The 22,531-nt window shown below is 35.2% G+C and overlaps 1 protein-coding gene across 3 annotated transcripts; it reads left to right on the forward strand.

The window, feature by feature from the left end:
• Positions 1-15,467: 15,467 nt before the first annotated feature.
• Positions 15,468-17,435, forward strand: LOC149140818 (uncharacterized). Of its 3 annotated transcripts, none has more exons than XM_089448825.1 (3): positions 15,468-16,090; positions 16,367-16,423; positions 16,592-17,435. In XM_089448825.1, exons 1-3 carry the CDS (start codon positions 15,830-15,832, stop codon positions 16,916-16,918), a joined length of 645 nt encoding a protein of 214 aa, XP_089304951.1. In that variant the 5' UTR covers positions 15,468-15,829; the 3' UTR covers positions 16,919-17,435. The 3 variants fall into 3 exon arrangements, with proteins under 3 accessions (XP_089304951.1, XP_089304952.1, XP_089304953.1); XM_089448826.1 differs by having other exon boundaries at positions 15,948-16,199; positions 16,599-17,435; XM_089448827.1 differs by having other exon boundaries at positions 15,948-16,199; positions 16,367-16,413.
• The last annotated feature ends 5,096 nt before the right edge of the window (positions 17,436-22,531 follow it).

Genomic DNA, 22,531 nt, shown 5'->3' on the forward strand with positions numbered 1-22,531 from the left:
CTGCTCAGCTTCTTATAACTGCCACAATTTAGGTGATCATTCATTTTTCGTACATAGTCTTCTTTATCCAAGATGACTGCTGCTCCTCCTTTATCTGCTTTAAGAACTACTACCTTGTCATTATTTCGCAAGGACTTGAAAGCTTTTTGTTCTTCCTTACTCAAGTTACTTTTGGGAGATTTGGCTTTTCTCATGATGAGAGAAAACTCTTGTCTTAATGATTCTTTGTCTTCCAGAGGGAGGTTGCTAATCCCATCTTCTATGCTACAAATCATCTTTTCAATGGGGAGGCTTTTAGGAGCCATCGCAAACCCCATACCTTTGCTGAGAACATTAATGGCTATCGGGTCTAATTCCTGGGAAGACAGGTTGACCACTTTTCTTTTTGATATTGACTCACAAGTGTTTTCTGAAGACATACCTTTTTCTTCTTGGAAACTCATGCCTAAGTCTTGATTGCTAATGACTCTCGTGCTATCTTTGGAGTTCACTAAATCCTGATTGCTTTTGTTATCTAGGGTATTCTTTTTGCATTCACTGTCAACACAAGCCTCCTGGTCACCCTTGCTCAGCGCATTACTTTTTACCCTTTCATGTTGGATAAATCTGCCCTTTTTAATGTTTAATTTATGAATTTTCGCTCCACCATAGAAATTGTTGACTCGGTCAAGAGCACCTTCCCTGGAAACCTGCATTCTATCTATAGTATTCATGCCAACTGCGCTGTAATTGTTTTCATCCTTCTGCGCCCTCATCAATGTGTTGTCATGACCAGTGTCGTTGTTATTCATTAGTTCTGGTTTAAGTAACTCTTTAATAACCTGTGCACATTTATTATCCCCAACGCTATCACTGATAACTCCGTCTTTCAATGGATTTGCGCAGTTTCTAAGGCTTCCAATGCCTGCACCGTGTAACATACATTCAACTGCGCCTTTAATGCTGATTTCTTGAGAAGCTGGATTATTACCTGCGTGATTTACATCATTTAAACTACTACAACACTTATAACTGCCTTTTTCGATGATGGTATTTCCAGCGTTCTGGGTGCTTGAATAGTCTGCGCAGTTTCTAAGGTTTCCAATGCCTACACCGTGTAACATACATTCAATTGCGCCTTTAATGCTGATTTCTTGAGAAGCTGGATTATTACCTGCGTGATTTACATCATTTAAACTACTACAGCACTTATAACTGCCTTTTTCGATGATGGTATTGCCAGCGTTCTGGGTGTCATGTTTTATATTACTTGCGTATTTTATTGAATCTTCAACTGCGTCTTCTTTAATGCTGATATCCCCAGAGCTAACATCATTTGGACTATCACCGATGTTAATAATTCCGTTGTCTTCCATTTTAACTATGTTGTTTAACCTGGGCTTACATTCACCTGCGCAGTCACTGGTATTAACCTTAAAGCTGTTGTTTTGTACAGAATTATTTGTGGGCTTCAGATTTGTGAATATCACCTGAGAATTTAAAAGCTTGGATAGCTTCTTGCGTTGCCTTGCCTGAGCAATCTGACCCTCATTTTCTGCTTTCAGGGCAGCCCTGGCATCGATAATGGCCCAGAGATTTTTATCGATGCTGTTGGCTAGCTTAAGGTGGGATGAGAGGGCTAGCCGTCCAAGATTTTCCAGGGAGGCTCTAACTCTTCTGATTTCTGAGCGGATTAGAGAGAGGCTAAGTTGAAAGAACGCTTTACTGTTGTATTTGTTCTATAATCTATGTTTAACCTGTGCAAATGGAGGAATGAGATTGTTGTCCCGACAGTTTTTAAGAAAATCCAGATCTAAAGCTCTTCTTGTTATCCTCACTCTAAAACTTTCGAGTAAAAGGATTTCACTCCAATTATCCCCTCCGTGCAGGGATAAGATTTTGGATTTAAGAGATCTGTGGTTTGTATCTTTTGAACCATTGACCGGAGAATCCACAGTATGAAAATTTTTATACCAACATTTCAAATCCCAAATGGGATCCATCATCAGGGTTTGAGAATGATGATAAAAGAAGAGCAGAATGGATAGAATAAATACTCATGAGGATAAAATTTTTGAGGAAAAGCACAGGTCGGCTTGAATCTAAATTTATTTTAATTTTAATTTTAATTTTTAATTTATTTTTCATTTTAATAAATTTCTTTTGTTTTATTGAAATTTTTATTAAAATTTTTAATAACTAGGTTTATAACCTAAAGATAGAATTGATATTAATTTTTTTTTTTTTTTTTTTTAATAATAGATTGAACTAAATTTATATATTTATTTCTATATAAATTAATTTAATATATTAAACCAATTTATATTAATAATTATAAATAATAAATATTTATAATTGATTAATATAATAATTAATATATTAATTAATAGTTATATAGAAATTATTATATTCTAGCATTAGAAAGTTAATTATTAAGTTAAAGGAGCAATTTTAATAAAATGAAGGGAGGATTAATTATTAAAGAAAAACTAGGGAAATATATCAAATTCTATATAAAAAAAAATTAATTATTTGAACCAAATTATATTAATTCAATATAAATAAATAATATTTATAATTAATTAATATAATAATTAATTAATAGTTATGAATTTTTTTTTTTTTTTTTTTTTTAATATATTAAAGTATTTTAATGCTAATAATTCTAATTATGATAAAAATAAAAAGAACTGACCAATAGAATAGGATAGGATAGGGATAACTTACCTGCTGAAGGCTTACCTGGGGATGGGTTGACGCTTTTTGATTTCCCTGATCAGGGGAAGCCAGCTCCCGCTAATCTCCATACCATTGTCTCTATTCAGATTACAAGGATGCTTAATAATTTCAAGTGCTTCTCTGATCTTTCGTCTCTGATGCTGCTCTTCCCTTGCGATAATTGATGCGTTCTTCAGGCAGATGTGGTGCTTAGTCTTCGAGGAGTGTTCTGCCAATGCTGAGGTACGAGATCTTCCATTCCTGATGTCAGCGCCATGTTCCTTGAGCCTTGTCTAGGGGGAGCGACCTGTTTCACCTGTGTAGCTTTTTCCACAAGAACAGTCTATTTTATAGACACCTTTAAGTTCATGCTTGTCAATATCATCTTTTACAGACTTCAAACTTTGCCTGATAGTACCAGGAGCTGAGAATTGTGTAATAATGTTTTTCTTTCTTAGGATTTTAGCGATTTTGTCTGTAACCCCATGGATATAGGGAAGAAAAACCTTACCACATTGAGGTTGGTCCTGATCTTTAGGCTTGGGAGATGTCAACCTTCTTTCAGCTTTCTCCATGGCTTTTTTAATCTCATGATCTTTGTAACCTATATTCTTAAAAGTTAAAACTAAATGCCTCTTTTCTTCGTTTATATGCTCTGCGTTAGAAATTCGAAGGGCTCTAATGGCAAGAGTGTTTAGAACGCCAAACTTTTGGGCTGGGTGATGGTGGGAATCCGCATGGAGGTAACTTTCTGTGTGGGTTGACTTCCTGAAAACCTTATGGCCCAAAGAGCCATCCTCCTTTCTGATGATAAGAATGTCCAAGAATGGGATGCTCATGTTTTCTTCAAGCTCCATTGTGAATTTTATTTCAGGGGAGATGGAATTTAGGTGAATGAAAAACTTGTCAAGTTCTTCTTTACCATGTGTCCACTTTATATTGGTGTCATCGACAAAATGCTTCCACCAGGCCGGCTTTAAAGGATATGATTCCAGGGCCTTCTTCTCAAAATATTCCATGTATAGGTTGGCCACGATTGGCGAGAGGGGTGATCCCATTGCTACACCAGATGTCTGCTCATAAAATGTTCCTTGGAAGGTGAACACAGTTGACCTTAAGCAGACTTCAGCCAGCTTTGCAGTCCCTGGATCAGTAACATCTTTTATAACCTGAATGGCTTCATCAAGAGGAATCTTCGTGAATAAGGATGTTTTGTTGATATAGAATTTTCAAACTTATTTTAATTAATAGTTATATGGATTTTTACTCAGATAGAAAACTAAGTTATATGGATTTTTACTCAGATAGAAAACTAAATTGTTATTTTGATTTAAATATTTCTGGAGTGATATAGCGGTAAGTGGCACATTTCATTCACCACCCACTAGTTCTAATCCACTGAAACCTCTATACAAAAACTTTTTTAGATCCATGCACTAATGTCTCAGTGTTTGATCTCTTTTTTTATCTTCTTTCCAAATTTATTCAAAGCCAATGTTTTACAAACTATAACCAAATTTGAAAATGTATAAGTGTGGTAGGTCCCATATGAACTAGTTTTGGGGGGAGGGGGAGGAGAAGGGCAATGGTGTCAGCCCAGACTTAAGGTCGAAGATCAGACTGGTTTTTGCTTTCAAAAATATTCTACATGCATTGAATTTGTCTATGTCTCACTTGAATGACTCGGTCATGCCCCAATAGGGGGTTGGGCTTCAATATTCCCCATGAAAATATACCAATGGGCTCGACTATGCTCAATAAGGTTGCCCGAGTGTCCTGACTCAGCTAATTTGACCTCCCACGCGAGTCAAGGATTTCATTTCAAGTCAACCTTGATATTATCATTGCAATACATTGAGAACAAAACTAAGTCCCTACATATTCGGTCTCTCTAGAGATTTCATGTCAGTGTATCTATTAGGAAGAGTAATTAATATATAAATTGGAGAGGGAGAATCTTGGAATTCATAATCTAATGTCTCTTCTTCTCTTTATTTTCATATTTACAATATTTTCCCAATCCCTAAAGGTTAGGTGTCAACATTCCACCTGTTAATCTGAATCTTTCAAACATTTGCCTTTTTAAAGCTTTGGTCAAGATCTCTACAATATGCTCATTTCTGGAACAATAACATAGGTGAATAGTCTTGGACTCAACATGATGTCAATTCAAATTATGCTTTGTACTGATATGCTTGGTTTGATCATGGGATTTTGTACCTTGGGCCAATTTTTTTGCACAAGTATTACTAACTAGAAGAGGAGTAAAATACACTTGTTTCTCTTGCAAATCATCAATAATTTTCATGAGCCACACATTCTCCGTTTCTTCTACAACTACCACATATTATTCGTATATTATGGAATTTGTGGGAACTGATTATTTGTGTGACCTCCAAGAGACAACTCATGATCTAAGAATCATAACATAAACTGAAGTAGATAATCCATTTTCTTCATCTCCATCAAAGTCTAAATTAGAGTATCCAATCAAGCTCAAGTCATAACCTATGTATATTTGAGTCCAATGTCTTGAGTTCCCTTCAAGTACCTTATCATTATTTTTGCAACAAACCAATGACCCTCACAATACTTTTGCATAAACTTAGAGAAGATTCCAATATCAAATGGAATGTATGGTGTGGTAATAGTCAGTAGTTAGGACTTCCTACAAGCTCTGTGTACTTAGTTTCATTCTTAAATTCATTTCCTTCTTTCTATGCGAGCTTTCAATTTTGTTCTATTCGAGTGGTCAAAGGATTGCATTCAGTCATGCCAAATTTGCTCAAAAAATAAGCAATTTACTTCATTTGAGAGAGTAATATATACTGTTGATGATGGGTTACCTCAATACTAGATAATAGTGAACATATCCCAAATTTCTCATCTCGAAACCTTTCCTCAATTCTTTCTTTATGGATAAAATACAATTTTCACTGTTTGATGTGATCAATATATAATCTACATACACCACAAGATATAGAACAATTTTTCCAAACTTTTGGACAAATAAAGTTGCATCATCAAGATCATAGTGTTTGAAACTTAGATTCAGAAGATGCTCATTGAATTTCTCATACTAGCCTCAGAGTGTTTCTTTTAGACTATACAAGAATTTGATAATCTAACATACTTTGTGCTCTTATCCCTTCACAAAAAATCATTCTCGATGAGATGTAACAACAATTTTTGTTTAAGATGCCCATTCAAAAAGGCACTTTTTAAGTCCATTTGTTGGAGACTTTTCATCCGTTATGAGCTACCAAGGCAAAGAGAGCCTCGATGATAGCCCATTTTTTTGTGGGCGAAAAATCTCCCCAAAATCAACTCCTTCTTTCTATGCAAATCCTTTTGCCACAAGCCTTGTGTTGCACTTGTCAAGTGAGCCATTCCACACTCCATTTGTTGTCAATTACTGTTACTTTTTGCATTCTACCCCTCCATTTTGTTTAACAATATTTAACTTATCATTAGTTATCTCCTTGCATTATCTATTGAAAAATCATGAAATATGTGCTACCTAAGTTCTCCCACCTTCAAAATAACATCCATTATTTCTAGATAAAATAAATTTAAACTAGATAAAGAATTAAACTCATATAAATACATATAACAATTCAATGATTTTACATCAACACACATATAAATGAATAAACTCATAACTTGTCTTATATCTCTATAGTGTTTTAATAAGAAAATATTATTTTCATTGTAAACCCATTCAACAAATGTTTTCTTTGAAATCAATAAAATTTAAGAAAATATAAATGTTCAAAATTAATATCCCACAATTAATACTAATAATCTAAGACAACATTCTTAACCTGAAGAAATCCACAAGAAAGATCTCATTATTTTTCAACAACACTTAACATAACTTTATTATTAATATATTTATCATAAATAATTATACCTTATTATTATTAGTATATTTATCATAAATAATATAATTGTTACTTTGTATAATAATTGGATATCTTTTCGGAGACATTAGGAGGGAAGATGGGGTTCTGGGATCTGATGTGGCTGCAGGCGGGTAGGTGGCGCGCGCGCATCCCTACACCTACACAGTAACATAACACAATATTAAGCACTGTATATTTGGGCAACTACAATAGCTATAGCCCTACCACTGTGACCTTTCGACATCCGTTTTATTGTGCTCTCAGTCAACCTCACCCCAGGCAGTTTTCACAGTGGTTTCCATTAACAGGAGAGATGGACAGTGAAGAGGAGGCCCTTGATTATTCCCAGGACCCATTCGAAGGACATACCATCTTTATCAGACGAAGCCCTAACCCTATTCTTGCCAGATCTGATACTCCTCTCTTGGTTTCTTCACCGATTGTTTCGTTGCCGGGATCCTCAACCTCTCTATTACGCTTTGGTTCACTTTCTTTGGAAACATCGGGCCTAGACAACCCCACGCTATCCCCCGGCACCCTTGACCTTCTCTGTGCCATCTCGCCTCCATCACCTGCTTTCGATTCGCTCCCTCTCCATACCCCAACACCCCCACAGCACTCGCCTCCTCCGGCTTCTGAAAACCCTAATTCTCTCCCCTCTGGCTGTTTTGATTCTCCAGTCATCAAATCTAAAGCAGCGAGTCCCCTGAAGGATGCGGGATCAGATACATTAACAGAACACCCATCAGCGCTAAGGACAGGGAAAAGAAAAGTCAAGTGTGTGAAGACTTCTACAAAGGACCTTACAATCACCTTCGGTGAAGACATACCTATGGGCGAGGTGTTAGATAAGGCTAATAGGGTACTTGTTGGACATGTGAGAGGAAGGGCATATTCTGCAGCCAGGCTCACGAATTGGGTGAAAGAGATCTGGGGAGGCATTCTTCAAGAACTTCTTGAGGTTTAGAGCCTGGCTCAGGGACGATTTGCCCTACATTTCTCAAAGGTAGACTACACTGATCTAATTCTCGCCAAATACTGGCATATAGAGATGGCATTGGTCCTCCTCAAGTGATGGTCGTCGCTATTTGATCAAGAATGGGAGAAAATCGGAGCAGGACCTATCTGGGTACGATTACCAGGTCTTCCCCTACAATTCTGGTCTAAAGCGGTGTTTATCAGGATTGGAAATTCCCTTGGGACGTATCTGGAATATGATAGGACATATTTTCAGACTAAAAACTATGTGCTGGCTAGAATTCTTGTTCACTTGGACATGAGGAGGGTCTAGAAGAAAATATCACCAAATGGAGGCATTACACCAAAATTCAGATCTTGGATTACAAGGGGGTACCTTTCCGCCGTCGAAGGTGTCATAAGGTAGGACACGTTTACAAGGAATGTCCTCTTCTCGTGAAGACAGCTGAGCCTCAAGCACAAAATGGAAAAGCACTGGTGTCGACACCTCGAGCTCCTATGTTGGCAATGCGTATCAACATCTCGTCTCCAAAATTTAACTTGGGTGAATCCTCTAAGGTAGAGGAAGAAGTCTTCAAGCCGCCCTCGCCCACTCTGACTCAGGCAAGAGCTGCTACTGCGGCGGAGATGGCATGTTTTTCGAGTACTTCTCCTTTCTCTCCCCTATCCTTTCAATCATCTTCATTATCACTTTCCATTGTTTCACCATTGGAATTTTGTGCACCTATGGCTCCTGTTATTACTTGTGCGATATCCACCCCCCCGCCCGTCATAGCTCCCCCTTCCCTTACTGTCCATCTGACCCCATCCACATCATGGGTTTCGACCTCCTCCCATCCGGCATTGCCTCATTCCTACAACCTCTACTCTAGACATAGTCCGAGTTCGGACTCACAATCTGGGTTGGGTTTAGCCTTCCCTGGTCCTTCTCCTCAACCCTCTCGTGGACGTAAATCTTATCTGAAAAAGGCCATTCAAAAGTCGGTGCCGAGGTAGCATCTGGCAGACAATCTACAATGGAAGGGGTTCTTAGAGCATTGCAAACCCCAGATGGGGTTCTACCATGAAATGCCTTTCCTTTAATTGTAGAGGTCTGGCTAGTACCTCCAAAAAACTAGCCATGTGGAGGCTGATTGAGAACGATCCGGTTGATATCATTATGTTGCAAGGGACTTTGGGTAATGCTGATGCTATTGAAAAATCCCTTCTGCCCATTAGGCCTGGATGGAAATTCCATGCACTAGATGCCATTGGCAGAGCAGGGGGCTTAGCCATCGAATACAATCCTCGGACCATAAAATTTTTTGCCACCTGGGGAGGAATGGGCTTCTTAGGTATGGATCTCTTCTCGGTGGAGCTAGGGGATACCTTGAGGATCATCAATGTTTATGGCCCTTGCTAGAGGAGAGAGCAATTCTGGCAGTATTTTCGTGGATTAAATTTGAAAAATATGGATTGGGTCATCATATGGGGCAACCTAAATTACTCCATTGGATATGGGGAATCCTAGGGATCTCATGCCCAAGTTGACCCCCTGTCTGATTTCTTCAAGGACATAATGGATCAGCATCAACTTGCATACATCCCCATCAATAAGCCTATGCCTACTTGGAGGAACAGGAGAGTAGGGGATGTTGCCCTGGCTAGAAGACTTGACAGATATCTGATCAAGATCCCCTTGCTTCAAAGACTGACCAGATATAGACAATGGGTAGGGTCAGAAGGAAAATTTGATCATTCCCCTATTTACTTGGAGATTCTTAGACCTGATGCCAAGGCAAAGGCACCTTTCAAATTCAATCAAGTCTGGCTCCAAGATGAGGGATATTTAAGACTTGTCAAGGACTATTGGGCCACTCACCCTATTACAAATCACAGAACAGCAGCAGAAGGTTTCTGCCACAACCTATCTTAGCTAAAACATTTAACCATGGCCTGGGCAAAGGAGAAGAAGATTAAGGAAGATCAGAAGATTTCAGCCATTGAAGCAGAGTTGGAATTACTATTGGATGACAAGAATCTAGGCTTTACCTCAACTACTGAGAAGACTAAGCTGATTAAGCTAGAGATGTAGAAAGACTAGATTCTCAAGGAGAGGGAGGAATCTTGGAGACTGAAGAGCAGGGCCATTTGGTTAAAGGCTAGAGATGAGAACACCAAATTTTACAAAAAAATTGCCAAGGGAAGGAATATTTCAAACACAATTTGGACAATTCCCCTTCCTAATGGAGAGCAAGTTGATAATTTCCGAAAACTCTCCAGTTTGAGCACCACCCACTTTCAAACTTTGTTCAGGGTACCCCAGGAGGCAAATCTTGTAGATATCACACAAGTGGCAAGACTATTCCCTCAGATGGTAGGGGAGGAAGAAGCAATGGAACTAAGTGCACTTGTCACTCTGGAGGAACTTGAAGGGGTTTTAAAGTGGTTCAAAAGGACAAAAGCCCAGGCCCGGATGGATGGACTATCGAGTTCTATTTGGCTTTTTATGATATATTGGCCACAAATATCCTTAAGGTTGTGGAGGAATGCCGATCTTTAGGTAGACTATACAATTCCATCAACTCTACCTTCATAGCCCTCATCCCAAAGTCGGATTCCCCTGCCTCCTTTAATGAGTTCCGGCCCATCTCCCTCTACAACTGCTTATATAAGATCATCTCCAAAATCATTGCGAATCACATCAGACCCATCCTATCTCAGCATATCCTCCCTGAACAATTTGCATTCCTCGAAGATCGCAGATTCATGAAGCTATTGGCTTTGCTCAAGAAGCCATCCATTCCATTCGAACCCGTAGACTTAAGGGTATCATCCTCAAAATTGACCTGGCCAAGGCTTTTGATCGTGTAAGCAGGCTTTATATCAAAATGTTCCTCATCCACTTGGGATTCCCCCTCTTATTTAACAACTGGATAATGGCCTGCATATCAACCCCTTCTCATAGCTTGCTCATCAATGTCTCTACCTCTCCTTTTTTCCATACTGAAAGAGGACTCAAGCAGGGCTACCCACTTTCACCTCTCCTTTTTTTGCTTGTCATGGAATGCCTGAGTAGACTCATTCACCACGAGAAGCAGAATGGCAGATTGTCGGCTTTGAAGATTACTGATCAGTGTTTCCTAACACACCTCCTATTTGTGGATGACGTTCTCATTTTCTTGGATGGAAGCATTCGTGATTCGACCACTCTGCATAAGATCGTAGCCATTTTTATAGATCCACAGGTATGATGGCAAACAACTCAAAATCATCCATATCACTGGCATACACATCGGCACAAGAATCCAATGTTGCCTTGCAACGATTCCCTTACAGCCCTCGACCTCTGGATCAGGGATTCAAATATTTGGGCTTTTGGATCAAGCCACTGAGACACAAGATAACATATTGGACCTAGCTGATATCCAAATTTGAGAAGAGGATATCTCACTGGAACCATCGCTTTCTATCCAGGGCAGGAAGGCTGGTGCTCATTAAATCTATTCTAGAGGCTACCTCTGTATATTGGATAGATTTAGCTTGGATACCTAGGGGTATTCTAGCCCGCCTCAAGCAAATTTGTTGTAGATATCTTTGGAATGGAGGGTAGGACAAATGAGTATTTGCATGGATTAAATGGGATAATATTACTATGCCAAAAAAGTGGGGAGGATGGGGTCTTAAAGATCTAACATCATTTTCTCATGCGCTAGGTGCAAAAATGGGATGGACTTTACTCACCAAGCAAAATCTCTGGACATCTATATCATACCACAAATACATCTGGCCTCTACAGATCATGGATTGGATTCTAATGCCAGGTTGGAACAGAACAGGCATCTCATCGGTATGAACGCTCTACTATCCTCACTCCCCCTCATTCGGAGCCATCTTACTTGGAGAATAAATAATGGAACCAGGGCCCGCATTGGTATGGACCCCTGAATCGGTGGAGGGGGGAGATGTTATCTTCCTCGGGAGCTTATTCGAATACATGAACAACAGAACATCAAAGTAATTTCCCACATTAAAGATCAAGAAAATACAACCCTTTTCTCCCAAGCTTGGAAAATAGCTGTGCAGTTAAATTTGCCACCTATCTGGCACCACAGTTGGGATTAATACACCAGCGCATTGAGTGAATCCCACATTCGCATCAAGGAGGGCTCAGATGAGCTAATGTGGAGCAAGGCCGAATTTGGGTACTACACTCCCAAAGAAGGATACTTGTGCCTGATTATAAACAAACAACCAGAAAGAATTCAGAGCTGGTGGAAGCACATTTGCCACTTAAAGACTCCTCCCTGAACCAGACTCTTTTTCTGGTGCATACTTCATCATAAGGTTCCTACAAGGGACTCACTTATGCACAGATCTGTGTATGGTCCCACCTGGTGCATTCCATGCAAACAACAATCCAAATCAACAGATCATCTCTTTCTCTTCTACAACATCACAAAACATATTTGGAATGGTGTGGCCAATGAAATCAGATTTGCGGGAACATGGGAAGGAGAAAATATCACATGAGCTTGGGAGGTCTGGAGTCGATCACATGCTGGATCTAACCTCCCGTGTCTTCCTCTCATCATTTGCTGGGCAATTTGGCTGGCAAGGAATAAATTGATCTTTGAAAATGGCTCGATCTACTGGCAATCAATTATTACCAAAATCATTGCTTCTTATCATGAATTGCCTGAATCTACTCCTCCTCGTACCCGCAGATCAAGTGCCCTTGATCCCATAGACCACTCCATTCTCTGGGCTTTTTTCGATGGAGCTGCTCAACAACACGGATGTGGGGGTGGTTTCGTTCTTCATATATCAAAACAACATTTTTACATAGTCAAGATGGGCTTAGGAGTAGGAACGAACAACTATGTTGAACTCATATCTCTTCGTCATCTTATGCATTTTGCATTAAATCATGATTGCAGAAAGATACAGATATATGGTGACTCAAATATTATTATAAATTGGATCAATCATGAAACTAGATGTCACGCTCACACACTCATAAATTTGTTGGACGAAGTATTTCATCTCAAAGCACAATTTAACTCTATACTTGTTCATCATATCTACAGGGAGCATAACCACTGTGCCGACGGTTTATCCAAGGAAGCCACGCACCTGCCAAGAGGACAGTGGATAATCCAAGAACAGCGGGGCACCTCACAGTACCAATACTACCACCGGCCCTATGTAGATCAAATCTACCATCAGGTGGATGGTCACTAATTTTTTGAAGGATTATTGATCATATAATGATATGTAGATATTTTAGTTTTACCTATGGACAACACCCAGCGAGGTGTACATATGTTTATATAGCACATTATTACAACATCATCCAGTGTGATGATTTTTTTTTTTTGACACATCAGCATCCTGTGTGATGATTTTTTGATATTGACACAGCCATATATAAGAATGGTCTGTAGATATTATAGATATCTGGACACAAAAAGCATATGCTGAATAGCATATACTACATGTAATTTTTCACCATATTAATGAAAGATTACGATTTTTCCGGTAAAAAATAATGGGATATCTTTTCAATTAACTTCTCAATATTAAAAAAATATGGTTTACACCTAAAACATGAACATCATAAATAAACTTATCACTTTCTTATCTTCAATAATATGAGGCCTTTATGAATTGTCAGTGTGATTATTTTAATTATATATTCCAACTACATTATTTTATTAAAAATACTATGAAAAATATTATTACACATATACAAACAAAACCAAAAAAAACAAAAAAAAAAAGAACTCACTCCCTTATCTTAAATGATATGAAGCCTTTATGAATCGTCAATGTCATTATTTTCATTATGAATTCCAACTACATTATTTTATATTTTAAATGATATGAAGCCTTTATGAATCGTCAATGTCATTATTTTCATTATATATTCCAACTACATTATTTTATTTTATGGAAAAAATTATTACACTTATAAAACAAAACCAAAAAAAACAACAACTTGAACTCTTTTCACCTTAGATTATGTTGAGTTCGAATGATGTGAATCCTTTACCCGTTGTAAATATCATCTCGTAACTACCACATATTTTAATTGTCATTTTCTTAGTGTATACATTATCCATAAGAACCTAACTGTTTATTCTCTTTTATAAAATCGAATTTTCTTATTAATTTCTAATCATGTTATGTTACATTTAAAAATTATAATATACAATTTTATACGATAATGATATATACATTGTATATATAATTTATCAAAATATATATTTCCATAATAAATTCATAATTGAGGTTGATATTTTTATTGCTGAGTTTCTTTCCAGTGGTATTCTAACATTGATGTTTATTTGATGAATATTTAATAGAGTCCATTTTAATGGTAGTATTGATGTTTATTTGATGAATACTTAATATCGTATATTTTAATGGTATTTTTAATTCTTTGTAAGAGTATTTATTATTTATATGGTTATATATATTTTTAATGGTATTTTAATTTTTTTTTGTATTGTAAGAGTATTTTATCACTGACATTGTTGTGTCAAAGTACATAGAAAGTTTATATTATATAGTTAAGAAGGAGTTTTACTGTGGGATAAAGATAATTATGATAACTAGAAAGATGCAAGTTTTTATGTGAGTTTACAACTCATCATACTTAGTTCATAAAGAAATGAAGTGTTGAAAAATCCAATTCTAAAAAATGAAACATTGGAAAAACGAACTCTAACACTCCACTGAAGAAAACATAAAAAATAACTAAACATAAAAAAATAACTAAAAAGAAAGATAATCCAAAGATATAAAGTTGATTTTCTCTCCAACTAGTTCAAAATGATTTGAGCTATTCACTTTTTAAGAATAATTTGGGTGGCATAGAAGATTCTTATCTATTTCTTATACAAGTTGAATGTTTTCGTTATATTATATTTAATAATTTCTATTAAAAAATACATGACAAAAGGCCAAACAGTATTCAATTGAATCATTAATACTAACAATTGCTCTAATCTCTCTCTTTATTTCAAAATGGATTACATCAATTTATAAAATCTGCGTGCTGAGCAACAGCATAAAGAACCATCTATCACGAGGAAAATAAGAACTACGCATGCCTGACATGTTTCGTAACATGTTTTGTAACATCTTAAAAAAGAGAAAGCATTTTCTTCGAAGTTGCGTGTTTCTATCTCAAGCATATCTCCACTCATACTTTAATGATGTCAATGAAATAATTACCATAATCACCCTATTCATAGTTATTGTAAGGTGTACGATATGTAAATTGCACAACCCTTAGCTTCTAATGCATAGATGTGGAGACCTAATCTAGATTGAGTGCTTTATTAATTTGATTTCTATGTCTATGAACTTTTTATATAAATGTTTTGGGTTGGAATATTAAGTAGCCGAGGCTATATCTCTTTTACTCAAATCTTGAGCTACGAGGACAGCATAAGTGTTTTCAGAAAACATTTATTCCGTGCTTTTAATGATTAAATAAACACAATTTAATAATATCTACCTTTTGTTAATTTAGAGTAACCAGCTACACTAATAGGTGGTTCTGCGGTTGGTTTGAATGTATTAATAAACAAAGCCTAATACAATAAAATTCGTGGTAGGTCAGTCGTGCGTTAGTTCATTTGTTGATATGAAATAGAGAATAATAGGATTAAACAAGTAAAGATATTCAAAGCACAGTTGAAATGATATGGAAAGGCTGGCCCCAAGCAATTTGCAACCAGTTGCTGAAGAGGTGGGTAGGGAATAGGACAATAAAAGTGTTAATGTAGGGCCAACTTATATTGCCACTTGCGAGACTGGGGAATATAAATTCACCAAAGGCTACGATGGTCCTCAGCATTTTGATATGACACCGGGCAACTTGGCAACTTGTTGAAAACTGTCCGGCTCCATCTATATCAGACAGCAGAGGAAACGCATGAATTCTCGCGGGATATAGGAGAAGAAAAAGAAGAGACGCTGGGGATCAATGTACGGTATACTGGGGTGTCTGAAAGCTCCCCTCAAGGCGTACTTACAGCTCACAGCAGCAGAGGCCTGCATAGGAAAGGCAATTTTCCTACAATTTTGTACAATTCCGGTTTGTACAATTTAGAATAGGAAAGGCAATAATCCAGCTTTTAAGTCATAGATAATCGTATTGATGGTAGCGTATATATGGCAGAAAGCTGGATTATCGACTGAATATATACATGTTTGAAGGTATTAAATGTTGAAGTTATAAGGAAATACTTGGAGAAATGATGGACGACTTTCGTGGTGACCCGTTCGAATGGCTTTGCATCGATGTATTTGCTCTAGTGTTGTCACTGCTGGACGTTGCGAGCTTGGCTAGGAGCGTATCAGTATCCAGCAAGTGGAAATCTATTGCCGAATCAGACATTTTGTGGGCAAAACATTGCTGCGAGCTCTGGAAAGACAAATTTATAGTGAGAACAAGTCTGCTTCAGATTGAACCAAGGATTACATCCTATTGCCTTTCTCTTGAAGAAGGCCGCCGGGTAAATTATTTTACAGTACCACCAATGTTTTATTCCAATAACTAGGTCGCGTTCATAAAAAAACCCAAATTCACAGTAGAGGAGACGGTAATTTGAAGAATGGCAGCAGGTAATTATATGGAACCCTAGGTGGTAGTAAATTATTGAGAGGGTTTGATGTGCTATCTGCGAGTTAATTGTTTCATATCGATATGTGCCATCTGCTAGCTATGTGTTATCTGGTAGTAAATTATTGAGAGGGTTTCATATCGATATGTTGTGTGAATGTAATTGCAGATACGAATCACCGTCGACGATTTGTGCTCATACTCCTGGAATTTCTGGTACAAAACGGTAGGCCTATACAAAAGGGATATAGTTTATATGGAATTTATGGAATTTCTGGTACAACCATTAAGGTTTTTTTATAGTTTATATGGACAAAAAATTGGCAATTTTTGTATCAAGAGCATTCATAGGAATGAGTTTTGATTCATACTCATGGAAATGAATTTAGTGTAGGAAGCAGGGAATTACTGGGTGAACTGTGATCCATATTGGCGCGGGCTTCGTCCGATGCGGCGATACTTCCACCGGGATGGCTATGTCTCCGCAGATCCAGACGATCCACTGTGGGGAAGTCATGAATGCCGCTGGAATTTCACGAACATGCACAGAGAGAAGTCCTTAATGGTTTGTGTACGAATAAATCAGTGGCCTCCCTTGAACGTCTCACGTACGTCCTGCTGGGGATGGAGAATGGAGAACTTCATGGTTGTCTACCAGACATCGCATCCCCATGAATGTTCTCGACCAGGTTCGACTGTTGACAACCGTACGGAGTTTTAATTTTTAAAGATTCCCTCTGGTGCAGAAACACCCGCACTTCCGCATAAAATAGCCATGAAGTGCAGTGCAAATCGCTAGGACTCTTCCAAGGAGGTCAAAGAATAGAGGCTGAGAAGTTATTTATTGTTTCACATGTATATAATTCTATAGGAAGTTCTCAAATTATTTGGCATATCCTAATTTATCATGTATTTAGGATTTTAAAATTCCCTGTGGAATTCCCTGTGGTGCACCGAATTATAGTCAAGAAACAGCCGTACTTCTACATAAAATAGCATAAAGTGCAATGCAAATTGCGAGCACTCCTCCTTCAATGGAGGTTGGATTTGGTTATTCTGATTTATAATGTGTCGAGGGAATTGTTTTGTATGGTTTTTATTTATTTCACATATGTCAAACATAGGCTAAAAGAAAATATGCCAGTTCATCCTTTTGGATTTTAGAGACCACTTAGATGGAATCTTTTACAAAGAAGTCATGAATGGTTGAAAAGGCCTGTGACAGCAACTTTAGTTTGCATGATCAAGCATAAGAATATAAGCAGGGGGATGCGTTTGATGCAATATAGTATTGATTAGCAGGTTTTTAAATTTTTTTAACATACTATTATATGAATCTTTTTATTTCTTTTATATCTTATGACGGGAAACATACTAACTGTGATTGAAATAATACGGATTAATCAGTGGGATGTTTGATATTGCTTAATTTGTATTATGGTTTATATTTATTAACAAATTATTAAAAAAAACCTAGATTTTATTGATGTAATGAGTGAGATGTTTGATATTGGGTAATTTACATTATGGTTTATATATTAAGTCAGATGTTTCTTACTAGGATGTTTTTAGCAGCGGGACGAGGTCTGAACACATGCCATTTTATTAAGGAAAATTTTTCCCAACCTGGCTACTGGGACTCTACTCATTATGGTTTATATTTATTAACAAATTATTATATAAAAAAATCGATATTTTATTTGTAATGAGGAGTCAGTTATTAACATGCTTCATTCAAATGGAATTTTCCAATTTTGTTTTGATTAAAAGGTATATGGAGTTTCACTAATATAGAAAATCAAACTCAAAGTTATTTGGAGTTTTATGAATATTAAAAATAAAATTTTTGGAAGATTAAATTTTATAAAGATGATAAAAAAAAAAAAAATGATTAAGTTTGAAACTATTAAATATCCATTATTATATATCCATTTTCATATGGACTTTTCAATTTTGTTTTGATTAAAAGTTATATGGAGTTTCACCAATATAGAAAATCAAATTCAAAGTTATTTGGAGTTTCATCAATATAAAAAGTTTTAAAAGATTAAGTTTGAAACTATTATATATCCATTTTCATATGGATTTTCTCAATTTTGTTCTGATTAAAAGTTATATGGAGTTTCACCAATATAGAAAATCAAACTCAAAGTTATTTGGAGTTTCATCAATATAGAAAATGAAAGTTTTAAAAGATTAAATTTTATACAAATGATAAGGAAAAAATTAAAATGATGAAGTTTGAAACTATTATATATTCATTTTTATTTGGCATCGATTTGCAAAAAACAAAGAATAATTTACACTTTAAAACATTTAATAGGTAAAAATTTAAAATATATATACTTATATAGATATATAAATTTTTGGTAATTTAATATTAAAATTAATTATTTATATAACAATTTTGTTTATTGATACAATTCAAGTTTGTTCACTCATTAAGGAATTAATATAAATTACCATTTATGGTTATTGTATTTGAAATAACAAATACATTAAAAATGCTTAAATAATTCACTAAGATCTTATAGAAACAATATTCAATTATGATAAAGGGGATTTTTATGTATTTATAATATTAAATAATAATAATAATAATCACTCAAGTCAGGTAGTATTGGAGGTTAAGGAAATTAGAAATAATTATTTAGAAGATAATAATGGTGTATTAAAATTATTAAAATGTCATTATATTAAAAAGGAACTATATCAAGGTTTTTATTATAAATAAAGAAAATATTGAAAGGAGGGGTGAATCACTATTTCAACAATTTCAAAATTTTTACTTCTAAGTTAAAACACTTAGCTACAAAATAATGAATAACAATAACCAAATTCATAAATCTTAACACAAGATATTAATGTGCAAATCCAATTGGGAAAATCACCAACTTCTTTTTACTACTAGGTAGAATAAAGCTCCAACTTCAATATACAAAAGTTCTTTTTCTCTACAGCCACCAACTTGTTGATTATTAAAATGCTAATAAGAAGGAAGTTTCATATCCCTCTTTATCAATGCCAACTAAAAAGAAGTATCAAATCCTTGTCAAAACTTCTTGTTTATCAACAACAACTAAAAAGAAGCATCAAATCCTTGTCACACAATCACCTAGTTTCATAACATTTAAGATCCATTTTCATTTAATTTTCAAACTAAGATCATAAAGGCTTCCCTATCATAAATAAATTCTTCTTTTCTTCCCACATAATCACATAGTGGTAGTGGTAGCTCTCTCCAGCTCTAAAAAAATTAAAATAGTTGGGATAATGTTCATATATTTATACTCATACACTACTACATATAAAGATTTAAAACTACTTCGTTGATGATTCATTATTTTTGGGTTTGACAATTAGATTTATTTTCACCACTATTCTTCAAATTAAGTGTTTTTTATTTTTCTATTCAATAAATTAAACACTCTGATACTCTTTTCCAAGTGTACTTTTCTTATTCATCTCCATGTTTTATTCTTAGTTAGCCTCCTCAATTTTTTTAAATTGATATTATTTTGATTTGCATGTGATTTTTGCTTTGTCTTAACTATTGTCTTCAATTCCTTCAACATTTATCTTCTCTTGTTGTTAAATTAGTTAGAAAATTTAATGAGTGAAAATTTACGATTTTATTTTTTGTTAACCTCCTCAATTTTGTTGAATTGATATTATTTTGATTTTCATGTGAGTTTTGCTTTGCCTTAACTAGTGCCTTAAATTCCCTTAAATTCTTGTTTACCTCCTAAATTTTGTTGAACTAATATTATTTCTATTTATCTCTATTTTGATGTGAATTTTGCTTTGACTTAACTGGTGTCTTCAATTCCTTCAACCTTTATCTTCTCTTCTTGTTAAATTAGTTAGAAAATTTAATGAAAGTGAAAAGTTACTTTAAATCTATTCTACTTTGCTATTGGTGTCTTCAGTTCCTTCAACCTTTATCTTCTCTTCTTGTTAAATTAGTTAGAAAATTTAATGAAAGTGAAAAATTACTTTAAATCTATTCTACTTTGCTATTATGTTGATCTGGTACTTCATTCTTCATCATATATTGGTTCAAATATTATATTTGTGGTATTCATTCTATTTAAAATTCATTTTTGTTTTGTCTCAAAAATTGCCTTCACTTATTTATGTATTTTCTTTATTGATCAACTAGCTAACTCATGTTGCAATTATTTTTACTCTCAACCTTCATGTAATCATTGGATTTTTCATGCAACTCACATGCATGCCTTCCGTGTCACATTCAATAAACATGAAAACTCCATATATAGCATGCAACTCACATGCATCTGTTACATGTTACATGCAATTAACATGCAAACTCTGGATGTTGCATACAAATCACATACATGTCCTAAATGTTGCATCCAATCCACATGTAAAGTATGCATGTCAAATGCATCTCATGTGCATTCCTTGCATGTCACATGCAATCAACTGGAAAACTCAATATATTCGATGCAATATCTTAAGATGTGTTCTACAAACCACTTTTGACATCAATAACAATAATCTTTGATATCAATCACAACAATTTGCTAACAATATCCCCTTTTTGCAATGATAACAACACTAAACACTGCAAGTCATCCATTCATGGAAATATTTTTAAACACCATTATCTTGTTATTTATTGATTTGTATATTAGCCCCCTTTGTTTTTGAGAATATCCTCTCCCCTTGTCAAAAATATATTATACCAATTTTTTCTCATGTAATGCTTGCTCATACTACCCCTCCTTGACATAAATTACAAAGACTTTAGATATTTGGCTATAACTAATCTCACCTTATGATTATTTTATTCCTATGGATCTTTCAACTCTGTCATTCATGATATTCATATATTCCTAGACTTATTTAGACATCTGCCTTCCTTTCTTGTGAAAAAGGCTAGTAAAGAGAGAAGAGACTCTAATTTCACCTTATAATTATTTTATTTCTATGGATCTTTCAAATCTTTCATTTATGATATTCATATATTCCAAAACTTATTTAGACGTCTGCCTTCCTTTCTTGTGAAAAAGGCTAGTTAAGAGAGAAGAGACTCAATTATACTACTATTATAGAGACTCAATTATACTACTATTATAGAAATCATCCAGAAAGACACAAATCCCCATTGAACTGAGTCTAAAATCTTCTTACAATGTTGATTGTGTAGTTACCCCTATGCTTATTCATTATTTCTATCTTATTGTCATCCAACTTACTTTAATGTTACCTAATAATTGTCTACTTCTGTACTACTTGAGAATTAAGCTAGTCGACTTGAATTTATATTTAGGCCTTTTAATACACCACTCTTCTCCCACAACTCTTTTTTTCATTGATTATGAACTTCTTCACGTGAGTTGAGATAGTGTTGTGTACTCCCCTTTAGACTATGCTAGCTTCATTCTCTCTTTCTTCTATAATGTTATTATATATGGATAAATGAATTCATCTAAGTAACCTCAAATGGGAATGAATTTACCCAAAAAATTCATATGCATCACTATTTATATTTCTATCTGCATTGGCTTCACTTCAGGTCAACCTCTTCATTTAAATAAAGAGAGGCTAAGGATCTACTCTACTCCCCTTGATTAGATTTTCTTCCTTTTTCTTCCTTAGCTCGGTACATTGAGTGTTGAGAAGGGCATGACCTTATAATTTCTTCTTCATCGTATTATGACGAAGTTATTTCTTTATTTTCCATACCTTTATTTCATCATGTTTGGTTTGGGTAAGAGGGTTAACAAGGTTGCTACCTCTTTTGTCCGTTTGAATCTTACACATATTGTAGTTGATACTTTCATAGTGATGGGAATAAAATAATTATATTCTTTAATTTTACTATCTTTTTTCTAAAATTAAAAACTAAATATTTGTTGATTCCTGGTTCCTCTTAGCATTCTCCCTTGACACTTAGCAATGGATGAAAACTCATAGTCCTCTACCCATTTATTTGTAGTGGAAGAATTCTTCTATTGCTTGCTCTTTTCTAGAAAGGGGCCTTATATTGTCATATCTACATTTTGCTACTTTGTGACCAAATTTTCCACACTTGTAACATTCAACATGATTTAAGAAAAGGGAAAAGGACTTGTTATTCCTCATATCCTTTTGACCATATTATTTATTGTTGTATACACACTTATTTCCTAACATTTTATGCATTATTTTGTCGTTGTGATCCAACACATTATGATATCTTACATAATATCTACAGTTTATTCCTTTATGTCCATAATTATTTCAAGAAAGACCATAAACATTAAGGAATTTTTGATACTTGCATGCATTTTTCCTTTGAATTATTTGTCTCTTAGGGGAAAATGAC

The sequence above is a fragment of the Pinus tabuliformis genome, chromosome X (genome assembly GCF_031772625.1).
Source record: "Pinus tabuliformis cultivar Carrire ecotype Pingquan chromosome X, CPIR1, whole genome shotgun sequence".
NCBI lineage: Eukaryota > Viridiplantae > Streptophyta > Pinopsida > Pinales > Pinaceae > Pinus > Pinus tabuliformis.

Coding starts and splice junctions, on each gene's coding strand:
- LOC149140818 (XM_089448825.1), top strand. CDS start 15,830: ATGATGGACGACTTTCGTGGTGACCCGTTCGAATGGCTTTGCATCGAT. Junction 16,091..16,366: donor CTCTTGAAGAAGGCCGCCGG/GTAAATTATTTT, acceptor ATGTAATTGCAG/ATACGAATCACCGTCGACGA. Junction 16,424..16,591: donor GGAATTTCTGGTACAAAACG/GTAGGCCTATAC, acceptor AATTTAGTGTAG/GAAGCAGGGAATTACTGGGT.